This window comes from Penicillium citrinum (genome assembly GCF_028827155.1).
Source record: "Penicillium citrinum strain IBT 23319 chromosome Unknown utg000006l:1.0-3011923.0:1.0-3012962.0, whole genome shotgun sequence".
Lineage (NCBI taxonomy): Eukaryota > Fungi > Ascomycota > Eurotiomycetes > Eurotiales > Aspergillaceae > Penicillium > Penicillium citrinum.
The window spans coordinates 2,568,108-2,585,947 of record NW_026622691.1 but is presented as its reverse complement, the minus strand read 5'-3'; the positions used below and the strand labels follow the sequence as shown (position 1 = coordinate 2,585,947).

Genomic DNA, 17,840 nt, shown 5'->3' with positions numbered 1-17,840 from the left:
ACCACCAGGAAGGTACATTTATAGAACCGGTCAACCCCGGGGGATTTCTGCAAGGAGGCTCAAACGGGGCGTTGTACAGTGGGAGGGACCGTCCGGGATTGGCTCGATCTGCCGCTCAGCAAAGATGGTAGCGCTTGGCAAGTGGGCTATGCGGTGGCTAAAATTTATTCTGAAGTACCATCTCTTGTTTATACATAGTTAATATGTACATAGAATATGTACCAAGTGATGTCGTAAATTGACAAAATTACATGGTATTTAACTAAGAGTATGTAAATATCATGTATCAATACTTATAATCCTAATGAATAGTTGTATATACTCGTGTGCCCTGGTTGACCTGAAGTATACATAATACGAGGCTGAAATGGGTCTGAACCGAGGCTGCGATGGCCCCCAAAAGGGGAAATGGGCCTTGTGCCATCGTGGACCAATCAGAGCAGGCGGCCCCAAAGACCCTGAGTCCTGCTTAGCCTAGAGACCCTGCACATCAGCGACTTTCACTGAAAAACAACGCTTGGCTCTCCGCTTGACTCCCTTTTAGCCTCCTTCGTCTCACTCTTTTTTTTTTCCCTTCGTCCTCCACTCACTTAATCCTTTTCCATCTCGCTTCATCTCTCCTCCTCCTCAGCGCCTCTTTCTTCGGCTCCTTCGAGGAATGGAGTGTTCTTGTGTTGCCCGTCTAGTTTATTGAATCTCGGATCTGCGCGACCATCATGATCGCCATGAAATTCGATCCTCCCCATTTCCTGCGGGAAATTATTCGTATCTTCTTAAATCCGATCACTTGGGTTGATGTTTATTGGCCAGCCTCGCGAAAATATTTCTTCTCTCTACTCTTCATTGGCGTTGTTTCCGCCAAAATCCTCCATCTTTACTCCCATCTCACCTCCCTAACTCCCGGCCGCTTTCTCCTGTGGGGTCCAACTTTCCTCGTCCAAGATGTCGCCTGCATCCTGATCGCTCAGCTTCTTTGCCAAAAATTCCATAGCCGTTGGTTCCGGGCGCTGGCCGCCCCTATTATGATCTTCGCGAGGTACGTTCGGATTGCAGCCTAGTGGAGAATGATCCCGTGTGACCCTCCCCAATTTAAGCTAACTGTCGCGTGTCCGCCTTTCCAGTTTGATGATTTCTGGTCTTGCTGCCGCCAACATCTCCTTCTACGTCCAAACCGGTGCCGAAATCCACTGGCGACAAGCCCATTCCTTCCATCGTGACGCCGCCTCCGTCAAAACTCTTCTCACTGGTTTGACCGGTATTGTTATTGTCGAGGTTCTTTTCACCGCGGCCTCGTGGTTCACCACACCATACTTGTACAATTGGGTGCGCGGAGGTGTTCGTATCCTGCGCGCTACCGTCGAGCCCGCATTTGTTTGCTGTAAGCGTCGGTCAAAGGGATCCAGCCCCAAGAATTACCAGCATGTCGCAGATCATGACTGGGACGAAGAGAACGGCGAGTCCGAGTCAATGTTGGGTCTCGAGGACCCGATGAAGCCCATGCCTAGACCCTCCGCTCATTCTACACGATCGAAGCCGGCATTGCTACTTCGAATCATCGTCGGTTCTATCTTCCTCTTCGTTTTCCTTCTCCGCCTAGTTCGCCCGTCCGAGAACGCCTATACTTTCCTCTCGCAAACCGTCATTATTACGCCTTTCGAAAAAATTGAGCGCAATCAGACTTCCACCGTCGACGTCCCCGAATTAGAAGGTGACTGGAGCTGGCTCTTCAACCACACTGCCCTAGGTGAGCCTCGCAAGCTGGATTGGTTGCCAGAGAAGAAGCTGCCGGGTTTTCGGGATTGGTACAAGGGAAATAAGGACAAGAAACACCTGCATTACGATCCAGCCAAAGACCCTTTGAAGATTTCCAACCTTGAGAATGACGTCCTTGAACCTCTCCGCGAGGCACTCAAGGGTGATGTGAAAATTAAGCATGTTTTCTTGCTCAAGCTAGAGAGTACTAGAGCCGATGTCTTCCCTCTGCGCAAGGAGTCTTATCTGGGCGAGCTCATTCAGGACTCGTATGGCGGAGATATTCCCGAAGAGGTCGAGGAACGCTTGGCCAACTTGACGCGCAATGCGGAACGATACACTAACACTCCCTCCGGTTTCAATGGCCAGGACAAGGTCGAGCCATACGGAGGTATGTATATGCGCAATGCGTACACTGGTGATACTTTTACCCTGAAGAGTATTCTGGCCAGTGTCTGTGGTATTGCACCGCTGGTGGTTGACTTTAACCGCGAGTACCTGCACCACATTTACGAGCCTTGTCTGCCCCAAGTCCTCAATGCTTTGAATCACCTCAACAATGGAACCCACAACGAGACCAATTCTGATGATTTCACCACCTGGCCATTCCATTCAACCTTCATGCAAAGTATCACCGACGATTATGATAACCAAGATCAGCTGATTCCCGCCATCGGGTTCAAGGATAAGGTGACTGACTTGAAGATTACTGAGGACTACAAGACCAAGAACACCACTGCCCCGGAAAAGTACAACTTTTGGGGATACCCCGAGCACGAACTCCGCGCTTACTTCCTCAAGGCGCTCCAACACGCCGAGAAGAAGCACGAGCGACTTTTCATCACTCATTTGACTGGTCAAACCCACCATCCATGGGATATGCCTGCCGGTGACGAATATGAAGATTATATCCATTCGAGCATGTTCAATCACAATGGCCGAATTAATCGCTATCTCAATACCCTCGGAGTCGCTGATAAGTGGCTGGGCGAGGTTGCCGAGGTCTTGGAAGAGGCCGGCGTGGCTGACGAAACTTTGGTAGTCATGGTTGGTGACCACGGTATCTCTCTTATTGAGGATGGTGGTGTCACACCTTATGACAATCCCCATGTCGCCAACTTCCACGTCCCCTTAGTTTTCTCTCATCCGAAGCTGCCTCCAATCAACATTGACAGCCGTGTCACCTCCATGCAGATCATGCCCACGATCATGGACCTCCTTGTGGAGTCTGGCTCTTTAGACAAGAACCAGTCCAAGGCTATACAAGACCTCCTTCCTCTGTACGAAGGCCAATCTATGATTCGTGAGACCGTTCCCGAAAAGGATGGCAAGCGTGACTGGCAATTTACCGTGATGAACACTGGCGCCACCTGGTTAGCCCTACGATCGGCTGACAAGCCTTACCGTCTTGTAATCCCCCCTGGTCCCAGATGTCGAGTGGCGCTTCTCCAATGTCGAAATCGATCCGCACGAGCTGCACACTCAGCAATCATTCGAGCTGGGTCCCTTGTTATATCAGGTCTCCCGGGACCACGATGAAGAGGCAGTCGAGTGGGTCAAGGAGGCCGCTCAAGTGACTAAGTGGTGGGTTGGTGAGAACTGGCTTCGTTACGAGTATGATCCGAAGACCGAGGCCGAATCATAAAGTTGGAACCCATCAACGATATAATTCTTATTGGAGTATTCTCTCATCACAAAACATTTTGCTTTGGCAGTAATGGCTTTGTTGCTTGCTTTTGAAAGAGCGGTGGAACATGGTCTCGGGATGGCTCAGGCCTTTGCTCTTATACCTCGACGACCATTGGTAGCCCGGCCAGCATTCTCCTGTCTATCACGGTTTATGGCGTTTGGAATGGTGTACATATCAGATACGGAGTTGTGATTTAGGAGACCCTTTTTTGTACATTAACGTGACGATGTCTTCGATCTCATCAGATAATGACACCTACGCGGAATAATAGACTTGCATCAAACTAGCTTTCCATCAGTTCAAATCTCCAATTTATATTGCTTATTTCCTATTTCTTAAAGGACAAAATCTCGGCATTAGGAATAGACAACCAAGCATCTTGATCCTCTCCCCATTCCCTCCAAGTCTTCGAAACCCTCTCCAAATCTTCCACAGTAGCCAATTTCCCTTCCAACGAAGTCGTCGCAAAGGATGATTTTAACGCCCTCTCCTGCCACGAACCACTCCACCACTCAATCTCTTCTTTGGTCGCATAACACCACATCGAACAAGAACACCTAACATCATTCAAACCGGCCTTCCTCGCCCAAACATGCAACATCCGTCCAGCATTCGGTTCCCCCCCCATTAAACCTCGCAACTCTATCATACAGCCCCTGCCACTCCTTCAAACCCGGTAATTCAGGATACCAGACGAAAACTCCATAATCAGCCTCTCTAGCCGCGACAATTCCACCACTCTTCGTAACCCGATTCATTTCCTTCAACATTCCAATCGGATCACCTACATGCTGAAGAACCTGATGACAAAGAACAACGTCGAATGAACCATCTTCAAAGGCTAGCCCATTCGCATCTCCCTCGACGAATTCAATATTCTTGATTCCCCGTTGAGAGGCTAGCTGTCTCGCTTGCTCTAATATAGAACCCGCCCGTTCAAGACCAATTACCTGGCCTTGGGGTACATATTCCGCCAAATCGACGGTGATGCTTCCAGGACCACAACCAATATCCAGAATCTTCATTCCAGGAGTTAAATGTGGGAGAAGAAAAGCAACGCTATTCTTAGCTGTTCGTGCGCTGTGGTTGCGGATTACCGAGGCGTGGTGGCCGTGGGTGTAAGTTGCTGATTCAGTTTTGGAGGCCATTGTTTTTTTCTTGTAGGGGCTTGAAGTAATAATTTGGTGATTCTTCCAAATATTTTGTAAATGGATCTGCTTTTGTTCGTGAGATAATCTGAGATAGAAGTGTCCTGGCTATGGTTTATATACACTTGGATGTGGAGAATGATATCGTTGTAGTATGGCCCCGATATCGGAGACCCAAGGGCTCAGGCTTGGTTCCGACAATTCAACTATACTTTGCATACTCTGCTTCAGGAAATGTACTTGGAATTACTATGAGTTAATCAGAACTCTCTTAGTGGCTATTTGCTGCATTCCTCGATGTCATCACGTATATTTCAATTTCTGATTGAATTCGTGACTCATTTATCGGCGAGGGCGAACCACAATTGGAAGTGCGATATATTTGGACCGACATCATGTGGGAAAGTTGGCGTTTGGGCAAGTGTTGGTTACCACATAACAAATTTGAATGTCTCAATTTTCTCGATATTCAAACTTAATGGTTTCAGGATTGATTGCTCGGACTCATTCTCAAATGGATCCAGTTCAAAAGAGATACACATAACCGTTGCCCCGCGTAGCTAATATGTAAATTATCCGCAGTAAACTTTGTATACCAATGAAGCTGTCTGCGGATAACTATCTCGAATCACAATATGAAAGTCCGCTTGGTTTACGATGAAGAATCCAACCTCCAAACATCTGCTTGATCTTCCCTATGAAGAGCGAATGACTGAGAAGCCAAGCTACCCCGCTGTAAGATGAAGGATCGACTACTGAAGAGCCCACGATGCCCCTCAATTCTTGCAACTTCAACAACCCATTTATTCGGACCTCAAGAAACGAATGAAACAGTAAAAGCCAAATATTACTTTCAAATCGACACAGGATGTCATCACACGCAAACGGCCCTGTCTTTCTCCTCACCCCAGGATCCTTTGCGTTGCCAACTCCATACATAAGAGTCGCTGAAGCACTGCGCGGCCAAGGATACGATGCCCAAGTCATAGACCTTCTGTCTGTCGGCGACGGTTCTCTCCAACCACCCGCAACAATGGAAGACGATACAGAACACATTAGAAAGGCCATATTCTCAATTATCGATGGACCCAATCCTAAAAATGTCATTCTAGCCCCGCACTCTTACAGCGGCATTCCAACGACCTGCGCCGCAAAGGGTCTAGACAAAAAGACCCGAAAGGCCGAAGGCAAATCTACCGCTGTAACGGGAATAATATACCTGACCTCATTTATACTCTCAGAAGGCGAGAGTCTGCGAAGTATCATGGCCGAATTTGATGCTCTCCCTGAACCGCTGAAAACAGGTGTGCCGGTTGGATATCTCCCTCAGTTTCCGAAGGAGTTCGCACCAGTCCTTTTTAATGATCTTAGTGCTGAGGAAGGATTGGAGTTCCTGGGATACATGGTTTGTCATGCTTCCGATAGCTACGATGGAAAGGTTTCATATGCTTCATGGAAGGATATTCCCAGTGTGACGATGATTCCGAGTATTGATAGTGTTGTGCCAGTTCCCATGCAAGAAGCTATGTATGAGCGTGCTGTTAAGGCGGGTGGATCTATTGAGAGAATTCTTGTTGAGGGGGCTGGACATGGACTTCCAGTTAGCCGGACTGATCTTGTTGTGGAGCAGATGATCAAGTTGGCGAGGCGTGTGTGAGCGTGAGCTGGATGCTATTGTTAGATGGTGGGATTTCCTGAAATGGAACAATAGGAGGGCAGAGGGGAGAATCCCACGAGAGCATTGTAAATGGAAATGTAACTCAGCGCCGCCTAGAATTAAGAAAGAGAAATAGAAAGAGATTAGAAGCTGTTTGTAATATTTTAAAAAACCAACGAACATATGTGCAGAGAACAGGCAATGGTGATATAACAAATTCACAGAACCCAGGACCTTCCTCTCCATCGTCGTTGATTCCTGTTACCTCGTCATCATTCACAGCCGATCTTAGGGAGTGGTTTTTTCACAAATATGGCGCAAAATGAAGCCAGGTATGGCAAGCCCCAAGGTGAGTAGGGAAGTGCCATGCAGAGCACTCATATAGACATCTGCAGTCCGATCACTACCATCTCCAACTTGTAATTGATGCGATTGAGGGTGACGATGTTGTGTTGCATTCGTCAGAGCTTGGTCATTGAGTCGGCTGCGAAACACAACACCGGCTACAGAAAGGCCGACTGTCGAGCCAATCGATCGAAAGGCAAGGAATGCATAGATTAAGGTAGCTTGTTGGCTATGTGGCACCGCACTGAGCAGAGCAAGCAATAGCACGGCCAGCAGTCCCCCCAACCCGAGCCCATTGAAAAAGCAGATAAAACCCAGTCAAGACAGATGATGCATCTATAGTGATAAATGCAAAGCACCCAGTTCCCAGAAGAATGAGAATAGGCAGGATGATTTTCAACGCGCTGTACTTGCCGGTGCGCCTTGTGACGAGACCGACTACGAAAGATCCCAATCCTCCACCCACAGATTCGGGTAGGAGTCGGACACCAGTGTGGCTGGTAGAATATCCCTTGGTAGCTTCCCCCGATATAGCCACTTGGGAGTGAGTCATCATGGTTCAGAAAGATCAGCAGCAAGGCCAGAGACGAGACCAATGTGATGGAGCCACCATAATTAATACGTCCAAGCTGCTTGCAAAGGCTGGTATTACTGCTCGTGCTCCGTGGTAAGAAGACACCCACTCCAATGCTAGCAAGTGTCGAGATAGGAGCAAGCACAAGAAATGCCCACCGCCAGCCGAACCTATCATTGATACCGCAGCCCATTCCTGTAGTATAGACTACCGTTCCAATACCATGCCATAGGGCACGATGCTGTGGTGAAATATGATCTGACGAGATAAAGGCGGAGATCGAGTTACAATCACCACCACCACCTATACCAGCAATGACCCGTCCCAGTATGAGCGTAGTTTTAGACCTCGCGAAACCGCAGGCCAAATTTCCAGCAGCGAAGACCAAAGCAGCGAGAACGAAACTAGCTTTCCGGCCAAATACTAGTTGATATCTCCCGGACCCTACTACCTAGAATTGATTAAATCGCATGATAGGGCATAGATGGAAACCATCGAAACCAATTCAAGTCGTTCATTTTCAAGGTCCTGCCATGACCAGTAGTCCAAATCTTGAACTTCTCATCAATTATCTTGAAAGTCTCTAGGATGGTCCACTTCAACATTTCAATCGTTTCAGGGCTGATTTTATAGTGCATGTAGATTCGTTCAGCCTGCGACATCACTTTAATTCATTGACATGTTTGCGGCAAAGTTTTCATATCAATATTCGATTTTGCCGTGTCAACGAGAAAGCTAGGTTACGGTCTTTAAATACCCACAGCGATGTGCCAAAGACAATCCAGTAGCCGCTGAAGCATTCCCGAGGTGGTGGTTATGCTGGGAGATTTTCCCGACGGAACGTGCTCTGATAGTCAAGTCGAACAAGTTCCTTGATTGTCACTTGCACTTATAATGTGAATGGGAACATAAATTAATCGCCGAGAAATATTATTTATTCTACGTAGCATCGAAGGGAACACATGCTCCTTGGCAATATTTCCGTCCCATGAGAGGATGCCCTTGGCCCTTCAAGTCTCCGCACCCCCACAAGACATTGCTATACGGTATGGAGTTCGAGATGTCTGTGATGACCAACAGCTCCTTTTGGTGTATTTGGATGTGAACAGTTCTTGAATATTGATAGAAACAGTTTCCGGAAAATGTTTATGCCCCCCCCCAAGTTCTAGTTAATCGACACTCTCGGATGTTCTGGAGATTATAACTAATGTACAACTCGTCGACTCTGCTATACAAGCAAACTATGAGTATGGCTCACAGTATACCTTGAGTAACTAGTATACCACGAATTTCCAGGTAGACAGGGATGATACGCGACCGTCCTTGAGAAGTGCCCCTGACTGACGTATCTTCCTCAACCACACACAGCGCACTCAAGCTGAATGCTAACATGAGTAGTTGTTATTCTTCCAGAGACAGTTATCATAAATATCTAATGAAATTCTCTAATATTCTACAAAATCAAATATGATAATCGCATATACACGCCAGCTCGTGTCCGCCAAGTCTCGGTAGAGGGGACTTGATCAGGATATGCCCTATGACAGGGATGGAAGGGCCAGACAAAGAATGCAGTCAAGCCCCTATGCAAAATCTTCAGCCTCTTAAATCAACACACATTCCTACCTTTTTCTCTTTGCTCTCAGTCAAATTCTAGCAATCGCACGCCAATAGAATATGACGACCGAAAAACGCAGGCCTTTATTGGTATTAGGGCCTCTCATAATTGCTCTTGCATCTATCTTTTTCGCTTTCCAAGACTCCGCCAAAATCAATTCGACTCTTGATCTTTATCGTGCAAAATTCTTCCAAAATTCCGTCCCTGACAAATATTTATTTGGCGCCCAATCGGGGATTTGCGAACAAGTCCCAAATCTATCGCCAAGAAATACTCACGTCGAACAATTTATCCGGGATAAAGTCGAGGACCCAAAATACCAAGTCGAAATAATTGAAAAATTATCAGGACTGATTCAAATCCCCTCAGAAAGTTATGACGATCTTGGTCCAATCGGCCAAGATGATCGTTGGAATATTTTCTATGATGTTGAGAAATACATCAAAGCCAAATACCCTACCGTTCTAAAACACGCCAAATTGGATCACGCGAATACGCATGGCTTAATATTCACCTGGGAAGGCAGCGTCCCCACATCCGAAGCGAAACCAATCCTCATGCTTGCACACCAGGATGTTGTACCGGTATTGGAACAGAATGTTCCAGATTGGACTCATCCTCCGTATGAAGGCCATTTCGATGGAAAGATAATTTGGGGCCGCGGTGCGACAGATGATAAGGGATATCTCATCTCGATCATTGAAAGTATGGATCTGCTGATGAAGAGCGGGTTCAAGCCTAAACGAACTATCATCCTGGCTTTTGGCTGCGATGAAGAGATCAGTGGTCGAAAATGTGCCCGGCCAATTTCCGACTTGCTTTTTGAACGATATGGAGAGAATGGAATTTTCATGATGATGGATGAAGGATCGGTTGGAGTTCAAACCCAGTTTGACCAGTCATTCGCCATGGTGAGCGTTGCAGAGAAGGGCTACTTGGATGTCGGTATCAACGTGACATCTACTGGTGGACATGCTTCTAATCCACCTGATCATAATGTCATCGGCATTCTATCAGAGATTATTATGAATATTGAAAACCATCCTTTCCCTGGGAAGGTCACCACGAAAAATCCCATCTTCAATTTCTTGCAATGTGCTGCAGTGCACGCCCCGGTGCAAAGCTTTCCAATGAAAATTCGCAACAAGCTGGATAAAGTTGAGCAAGGCGACTCGAATGCACAGATACAGCTGGCCAGGACAATGGACGACATGAGATATTATTTCAAGACGAGCCAATCCGTGGGGAAGATTAATGGAGGAGTCAAAATCAACGCCATCCCCGAGTCGGCATCGACCATGATCAACCTGAGATTAGCAGTTGAAAGCTCGGTTGCGGATGTTGAAGAGCATTATGAAAGTTTGATAAGACCCATTGCTTTGAAACATGGGATGTCGTTTCAAGGGTTCCATTCAGAAGCGATGAATGACCAACGGAAAATCAGCTTGTTTGGAGTTGACGCTCTAGAACCAGCTCCAGTCTCACCAGTCGACGCAGAATCATTTCAGATTCTATCTGGCACTATTCAAAATACTTTGAATCCCATTATCAAGAACCAGAGCCTGATCGTCACCCCATATCTTATGCCGGCAAATACGGACACGAAATTCTTTTGGAAGTTGACGAAGAACATCTATCGGTTCACCCCGGTTAACCTGGTTCATAATTTGAACAGAGCGCATACCACTGATGAGTTTATTGTGGCAGAAGAGTTTGTGAGAGAGCCGCTTTTCTTCGCGACTCTCATTCTGAATGCGGATGATGCAGTTCACGAGTAGTCGGTGCGATTGAATGCTTGTTAGAGAGAACCAGCCATCCAAAGCCAAACTCAATTGAGAATTCATTGCAAATACGGTATCCGAAATAGTCAACATAGTACTTTTCCGTCAATTTGACCCAAGGAGAAATTTGAAAAGAAAGACGGAGGGTGCCTATTAACTTCCACTCTGTGAAAATTTCCATCAGATAAATTATCCACACTATTTTTTGTTCAATTACCCAAAGACCTAGACTAAGCAAATGTCGATGCGATCTATACCTCAAGGGCCTAGGTAAGATAATGTAACAAATCCAATACGATCTCTCATACGCTAGATTCTAATAGCTACCAGATGGATGGCAGGTTTCCTTCGGAAAGCCGCGAGAGTCTCTCAGGAGTGAATTGGAAGCACTCCGGTAATCCTGTTTCTCCCCAAGATCCCTGGCACATAAGTTGCGCAACTCCGGGGGCACATGTGAATATACGAGCCATACCTGAGAGAGTTCAATTAGCAGCGTGCATTTACAGGAGACGAGGATGTCCTGCCTACCGTGGCCATTGAAACCAGCACAAATATATTGCCCCGGGAGTGACTCGATGGCGCCCACGAAGGGTACCGAGTCCGTCGTCATTGCGATAATCCCTGTCCAGGCATGGTCCAGGCCCTCGCCGTGGGCCAAGGAGTTAGAGCTGTAGTCAGGGAAGAGGTCCTCGAAGCTACGTAAGGCATCATCGGAGATTTCCTGATTATAGTCACTATCATCGGTACTGAACCGACTAGCTAGGGTCTTTTCACTAAGCGTGGGATTTGTTCGAGACACACCCAAGACAAGTGTGCCATCGCCCTTTCGTTGAATGAGAGAATAGAAATGATAGAGACTGTAACGGAGGGAGAATGTACTCCGAAGCGATGATGTGGCAGCAAGAGCCGGAGAAGGGATCAAAGTATGGGCTTGAGCACGATTTGGTCGAATGTATGGTTCAAGTTGTGGAACCAGAAGGGCTGCATGAGCATTGGTGCAATGGACGACCTTCTCTGCCCTCACGACTCCACGGGGGGGTATGGACATCCCACGTACCATCAGATTCTCCTGATGATTCGATTTTTGTAGCTGGACAGAATGTGAAAAGCCGGGCACCTTGATCTATCACAGACTGTAAAAGAAACTGAGCTAGCTTCGCCGGATGTGATGAGCCACCAGGCCATTCGTACGCAGCGACAGCACCGGGAATTCTTGTTTTCTCCTGTGCATCCTTTCCTCCGTAGAATTTGATATGAGACACATCGCCTCCTGCACACTTATATGCCTCAAGGCTATCCGCTTCATATTGCGCAAACTCTGGTGTCATACAGACATCAAAGGTGGTTGTCAAGTTGAAATCACACTGTACATTATGCCTCTTCACGAACTCGTCTACCTTTTCGAGAACGACACGCTCATTGTCAATGATTTTTAACGCTTGTTCGACACCATGGACCTTGGCATAAGCACTGAACCCTCGGAATGCATCTAAAGTTTATCAGCCACAAGTTCCTTCTGTCTTCACTCTAAATAGAGCATACCAGGTCGAACATGGCCAGCATTCCTGGAACTGGCTCCACTGGCCGCTTCGCGTGCTTCCAAAACGACAATTTCCTCTCCCTTCACGCCGGCTTGTATCAACTCAAATGCCACAAGACCACCGGATATTCCAGATCCGATGATAACATATTTACTTTTCGCAGGGACTGGAGTATCTCGATTGGCGAACAAATGGGGAAACCCGCGTGTTGTACGCTGCCAATAACTTAGACAAGGATTCTCCCGAGGAAGACTTCTACTAGTTCCATCTCCGTTAGCTTTTGTCTCGGTCATAATTGCAGTCCAGTCTATCAAAAATAATTCATTTGATAAGAAGCCGGGATGTTTACCCTCTATAAATGAATCATCAATGCGCAGTTGGAGTCCAAAATGGAAATGCAAGTGGATCTGCGGGGAAAATAATAAAAGAGTCACCTGAACTCCACTTCTTCTTCAATTCTCTCCTTCTGACTGGCTGAGGTTCCTTTTTATCAGTTCTACTTTTATCCAATTAGGAAAGGCTTTGTCGTATCAAGTGGATTCTTCCCCAGACTATCCCCAACCGAGCTTTAGTGCATCCGCTACCATGTCTCCTATCGCAGCGCGCGGCCGATGGCGCACGGCGAAAACTCGCCTCGACCTTCACCAAATTGTTCATTGAGACTATCGAGTTACAGCCCTAGTGGGGCTATGGGAGATGATATGTCCAACTATATCTTTCCTCAACAGATCGGAATGACTCCGACATCGCGCCAGTCTCCAGATGGAATGTAACCATTGGATGACTTCTTATCACGCGGGCACAACCTGGTCTCTTCCCCCTCACAGATCTGCAGTAACTACCTCGGACAAGTTTAGTCTTTGATTATGCTTATCACGCTGTTCATATATCAGTCCAGTCCTCTTTAAAACTGAGTTAAACAAGGTTGCTTTGTCTCTTCAACTTCGCTCTTGATATTGTCCGGTTTGCCATGGGACTCTTCAATTTCCTTCGTCGCGATGAGACGGAGCCCAGTTATGTGCGTTCCTCAGAGGAAAAGGCATTAGTGCGGCGCCTCGATATTTTTCTTCTATCCTTTGGCTGTATTTCCCAAGGTAAGTTAAATTCGCCTATCACGATTATTTCCCTGCATCCTAACGTGGTCAAGTCATCAAGTATCTCGATCAGCAGAATATCAACAATGCGTATGTCTCGGGCATGCAGGAGGATTTGAACCTATACGGAAATGAATTGAACCTGTAAGTAACCCCTACGAAAGACAACCGTGAACAGGTCGAATGCTAACTGAAATAGTTTTACTACCTATTTCAACGCTGCGTACTGTATAATGGTCATCCCCTCTCAAATAATCTTAACCTACATTCGGCCCAGCTATTGGCTACCCGGTCTAGAGATTATCTGGGGTGTTCTGACTGGCTTGATCGCAATGACTTCGAACGCAAGACAAATTTATGCACTCCGTGTCTTCCTCGGACTTTGCGAGAGCAGTGCCTGGCCTGGCATGATGACACTATTTAGTAAGAAACAAATTGTCCGGGAGCTATCGCAGAATGCTAATCTATCTCAGTGTATTGGTATACCCCCACGGAACTTGCGAAACGCATGGGTTTCTACCATTCGTGCCAAGCAGTAGGACAAATGATGTCCGGGGCCTTGCAAGCTGCTATCTCTGACACTCTAGATGGACATAGCGGTCTCGCAGGTTGGCGGTGGCTTTTCGTTATCAACGCTATCATCACAGTTGTTTGGGGATTTGCAGGGTTTTTCATGATCCCAGATACTCCAAACAACCCCAACCCTCTCGTGCATTCTGGTTTAAAAAGGTCCATGCTGAGCTTTCCATGGAGCGACTCGCTCGTAACGGTCGCGCGGAACCAGAAAAAAATGAGCTGGGCTGGCATTCGACGCACTTTTTCAGGCTGGGTGGTCTACTTCATCGCTATTCTATATATCGCTACCGTATTGGGAACTTACGGTTATGTATATTTCTCACTGTTCCTCAAATCACTTAAGAACCCGGACGGAAGCACCAGGTGGAGTGTTTCAGAAGTGAACGCTATTCCGATCGGTGGTTCGGCCATCAACGTTGTTTTTGTTTGGATTTGGGCTCTACTATCCGATTTCCTTCGTACCCGATGGACCCTCGTCGTGGTTCAAGGCATCATTGGAATAATTCCTTGCATAATTATGAGCATTTGGACCTCTCATCCCAGCGCCGTCCCTCTTTCTGGGGCATACGCTTCCTATTTCATTTCCTTCATTTGTCTCGGAACAGCACCTCTGATCTTTGCCTGGCTCTCGGATCTCATACCTCAAGATCCCGAGGCACGTACACTCGTTGTCGGCGTCTCAGTTGCTGGATACTATGCAATTTCAGCATGGTCCCAGGTGCTGGTTTGGCCGGCATCGCAAGCTCCCTACTACAAATATGGATGGCAGTCTGCGTTAGCGCTATTGGTTCTAGTCATCATTATGACTTGCACGCTAAGATTTATCGACGTAAGATATCTCTTGCCGAAACGTGTAGCCTTTCATGCTACGCTGGAGGCCCAGGCACTCGATGGAAAGAATAGTGTATCGGGGCATGCTGAAGCACCCCAAGGAAGAGGCGAGGCATCTGGCACCGATCCCAAAACTGTGTCGAAGGCGAGGGTCGATGAAGTTTGATAATAAATTATTGCTAGTAATTGAACACAATGTGAGACTTGAAATATTTCAAAGTTGAAATTAATATTAACGAGTGTTGTAAAGAATTAGAATATAAAGTCTACAAGACACAGGGCAATGTCTGTCCTGACTGAGAAATAGAATCTGCCCCCACAGTCAACTCCTTCAGTCAAGCCTCCTTGCCTTCCTGGAAAGTCATATCTAGTAGTAGAGAGGCTTCTCCGGGTCAGTCAGGTCGAAGACGACACTGGAGTGAGGCTTAGCGCCTCCGCGATTGGCGAACTCCTTGCTGAAATCGATAGTTCGGTTGAACGACAGGCTACCGTCCTCGTTGAGATCGATGTACAAGGCCTTGAAGTCAGCTGGAGTGTTGATGATACCAATTTCTCCAGTCTGCACGAAATAGTCGGTAACAACCACATGCTTCTGGTCGGGAGTAACCTTGATATAGTGAGGGCCGACAGTGGGTTGATCCTCATCAGGGTCATCAAGACGCTTGACATTGTTCAAATCACTAATATCCAGAGCAGCGATGTGGTTGGCAGTGGTCAGAGTAAGGTAGATGAAGCGGCCGTCCTGGGTGATGTCGGTGCTGTTGGTTGAATGGTTAGTGTCTATTAGATTTCATGAGATGAGCAATTCTGTGAACTCACTAGATAGCAATAGTGTCGCGCGCCTTGGGTCCAAGGTCGTATAGAAGCTCAATGGTACCTTGGTTACCATGTTCATCCTTGCGGAAAGGATAGATGATCCAGACCTGGCCAAGGTGAACTGCAGTGGCTAAAGCGGCCGATTCCTTGTTGCCTGGAATGAATTTGACATCCTGAATACCACCTCCCTAAAAAAGGTGTCAGTAAACTCACACGCATATTGATTTATATATGTAGACAAAGACTCACATTGGGGATAGTCAGCGTGCTAATGATCTTTCTGGTGTCCAGATCCCATAGACGAAGAGTGTCGGCATGACGGACACCCAGGGAAGGCTTCAGAATAGTAACAGGCTCCACAAAGTCCGAAGTAAGGATCAGCTTCTTCTCCCAGTCGATGCTCAGACCGTGGGGAGAGAATTGCTGACCCAAGATGTTGAGGGTACCCTCGACATCCTCTGGCCACTCGTGGATGATGTTAAAATCGGCATCAGTCTCAACGAGACGACCGGGGCTGGTTCCAACCGCAGAACCCATGTAGGTAATAAAGAATCCGCCATCAGGCTTAGCACGGACTTCATCCGCAATGGACGAGAGAACAGCACGGTTACTCTTCAGGAACTTGGGACGGTAGGGGTTGGAGGTATCGAAGTAGAACCCAGTGTCCTAGGTTACTCATAATTAGCCGACTTAATGCATGCATACACTACTCAGTTGATATACCAACCTGGGTCTTCAACAAAGATAGCAGACCACCACCCCAGATCGTCTTACCATCTAGTGAAGGTCCAAGATGGTGAGGGTCGTTACCGCTAGTTGGGACATCGGTCACCCAGAGAAGAGTACCGAAGGTGTCCTACAAACAATAAGTCAATTACTTCTAAAACAAAGTAGAGTTGGGTATCAGGTTTTCTTACATCATCAAGACTGTAAGTAGCAAGGAAATCTATTCAAATCTTAGTTATGCACAGAAGAACTGATTGGATTGATGTCTCACCCTTGTGGAATTTATCAGCAGATCCAGTCCAGAAGTAGCCAATCTTCTTGGGTTTGATATTACTGGGAGTAAAAGGAGGACTCTCAAGTGGCGGAGTAGGAACCTGCAGGATAGGCAGAGGAGGGGCGTTCGTGGTGAGAGGTTCAGTCACACCAGGAATGGATGGGATGAGTGGAGGAAGCGAAAGACTCTCCGCGATGGAGATCAGATACGCAATAGAAGCGACAGAGTACTTCATCTTGGAAGCCCACGCACGAATGAGAAATAAAAGAGAAAGACTGAATATCCTTGCGTTTTTCTGATGAGAAGATTTGAGGGAATTGACTCTGACTTATATAGACTTCATGCTCGCCTCTTCTTCCAGGAAACTTGGGATTTTCAGGAACCGTCCAGTTCTCTCTCAACAATCAGGTACACATAGCACGCAATGATGCTTTTATCTGGCTGAAAACTCTCTTTCAAATTATTCAAGACGACTTTGATCTACCAAATGGCGACTTCCAGCTTCTCTGGGAGTTGATCGAATGGGTGACCTTCCATACAGTCCTCACTCGTGCAGAGCCAAGCCACACTAAAATTATCTAGATGTCGTGATTCAGACCAAACTCCGGACTTAGGCCACGAGATGGCAAACACCTGCAGGGAATACGAAGGCTAAATCTCAATAGTTCGAGCGCTAAACAGAGGAGAACAGGTTCGGCGTTCATTGCACACTGCACCAGGAGATCAGATACTATGGTTTCGTTGGCACAACTTCAAATCGGCTATACTATACAAGGTCTGGTCCAGGGCACGACTTACGAGCCGCCATCTGTCTCTTAAGGTCCAGCTTGGGTGTACTATATACCGACACAATTTTTATGGATAGTATTAGTTATTTCAATGGACGGAGAATATAGATGCCATAATGGATTGTGGAAATTCAATTGATACAGAGTATAGTGCAGTGAACATGTCATATTCCTTGTTTTAGGGACTTGATTCAAGGTTTGGAGCGGTCAAAGCGAAGCTTACTTCTGCCCGTGAACTATAACGTGGGCTGTGATGTTGATCTACGAGCTGCCAAGAATGCCAAGATATCAACGAACGATTCACCAGGGGAGTGGATGAGGTGATTACATGCCGCCTGAGAATCACAATACCGAGTATACATTTGCAGGGTCCCGAAATTTTTATCCCGGGGTGCATGGCCCCCTGTCGAGTCCCTGGATCAGCGTTGGTGTTCCCCCATGGGGACCATCGCCAGCCTTCATCGATGTCGCCAACATGCCAAGGATGTTGTTATACCTAAGGTCAAACCTACCTTTCACTGCCCGAACCTCAACGCTGAATGTTTCTTTGGCCATCCAGGATCCAGATGTTTTCTCAGGGCTATCGCGCAGAAAACATATCTGCTTTTTTGATCGCTGGATTGCACCAT

General features: G+C 47.0%; 8 protein-coding genes across 8 annotated transcripts; 4 read left to right on the top strand and 4 right to left on the bottom strand.

The window, feature by feature from the left end:
- Positions 1-716: 716 nt before the first annotated feature.
- On the top strand, positions 717-3,397 carry N7469_007500 (sulfatase domain protein; the record flags this gene model as incomplete). The annotated part of the gene is made up of 3 exons (XM_056646418.1): positions 717-1,036; positions 1,122-3,162; positions 3,239-3,397. 3 exons carry the CDS (start codon positions 717-719, stop codon positions 3,395-3,397), a joined length of 2,520 nt encoding a protein of 839 aa, XP_056499859.1.
- A 608-nt stretch (positions 3,398-4,005) lies between these two features.
- N7469_007499 (class I SAM-dependent methyltransferase) lies at positions 4,006-4,590 on the bottom strand (the record flags this gene model as incomplete). Its single annotated transcript, XM_056646417.1, has 1 exon — positions 4,006-4,590. One exon carries the CDS (start codon positions 4,588-4,590, stop codon positions 4,006-4,008), a length of 585 nt encoding a protein of 194 aa, XP_056499858.1.
- Positions 4,591-5,458: 868 nt separating this feature from the next.
- Positions 5,459-6,247, top strand: N7469_007498 (uncharacterized protein; the record flags this gene model as incomplete). The annotated part of the gene is made up of 1 exon (XM_056646416.1): positions 5,459-6,247. The coding sequence occupies one exon, from the start codon at positions 5,459-5,461 to the stop codon at positions 6,245-6,247; it is 789 nt and encodes a 262-aa protein (XP_056499857.1).
- A 574-nt stretch (positions 6,248-6,821) lies between these two features.
- On the bottom strand, positions 6,822-7,145 carry N7469_007497 (Major facilitator superfamily domain general substrate transporter; the record flags this gene model as incomplete). Its single annotated transcript, XM_056646415.1, has 1 exon — positions 6,822-7,145. One exon carries the CDS (start codon positions 7,143-7,145, stop codon positions 6,822-6,824), a length of 324 nt encoding a protein of 107 aa, XP_056499856.1.
- Positions 7,146-8,843: 1,698 nt separating this feature from the next.
- Positions 8,844-10,562, top strand: N7469_007496 (M20 family metallopeptidase; the record flags this gene model as incomplete). The annotated part of the gene is made up of 1 exon (XM_056646414.1): positions 8,844-10,562. One exon carries the CDS (start codon positions 8,844-8,846, stop codon positions 10,560-10,562), a length of 1,719 nt encoding a protein of 572 aa, XP_056499855.1.
- A 326-nt stretch (positions 10,563-10,888) lies between these two features.
- Positions 10,889-12,399, bottom strand: N7469_007495 (NAD(P)/FAD-dependent oxidoreductase; the record flags this gene model as incomplete). The annotated part of the gene is made up of 4 exons (XM_056646413.1): positions 10,889-11,037; positions 11,094-11,546; positions 11,623-12,054; positions 12,108-12,399. The coding sequence occupies 4 exons, from the start codon at positions 12,397-12,399 to the stop codon at positions 10,889-10,891; spliced, it is 1,326 nt and encodes a 441-aa protein (XP_056499854.1).
- Positions 12,400-13,076: 677 nt separating this feature from the next.
- Positions 13,077-14,773, top strand: N7469_007494 (uncharacterized protein; the record flags this gene model as incomplete). Its single annotated transcript, XM_056646412.1, has 4 exons — positions 13,077-13,200; positions 13,254-13,344; positions 13,400-13,623; positions 13,674-14,773. The coding sequence occupies 4 exons, from the start codon at positions 13,077-13,079 to the stop codon at positions 14,771-14,773; spliced, it is 1,539 nt and encodes a 512-aa protein (XP_056499853.1).
- Positions 14,774-14,974: 201 nt separating this feature from the next.
- On the bottom strand, positions 14,975-16,658 carry N7469_007493 (YncE family protein; the record flags this gene model as incomplete). The annotated part of the gene is made up of 6 exons (XM_056646411.1): positions 14,975-15,365; positions 15,427-15,611; positions 15,673-16,089; positions 16,151-16,279; positions 16,341-16,369; positions 16,421-16,658. 6 exons carry the CDS (start codon positions 16,656-16,658, stop codon positions 14,975-14,977), a joined length of 1,389 nt encoding a protein of 462 aa, XP_056499852.1.
- Positions 16,659-17,840: the final 1,182 nt, after the last annotated feature.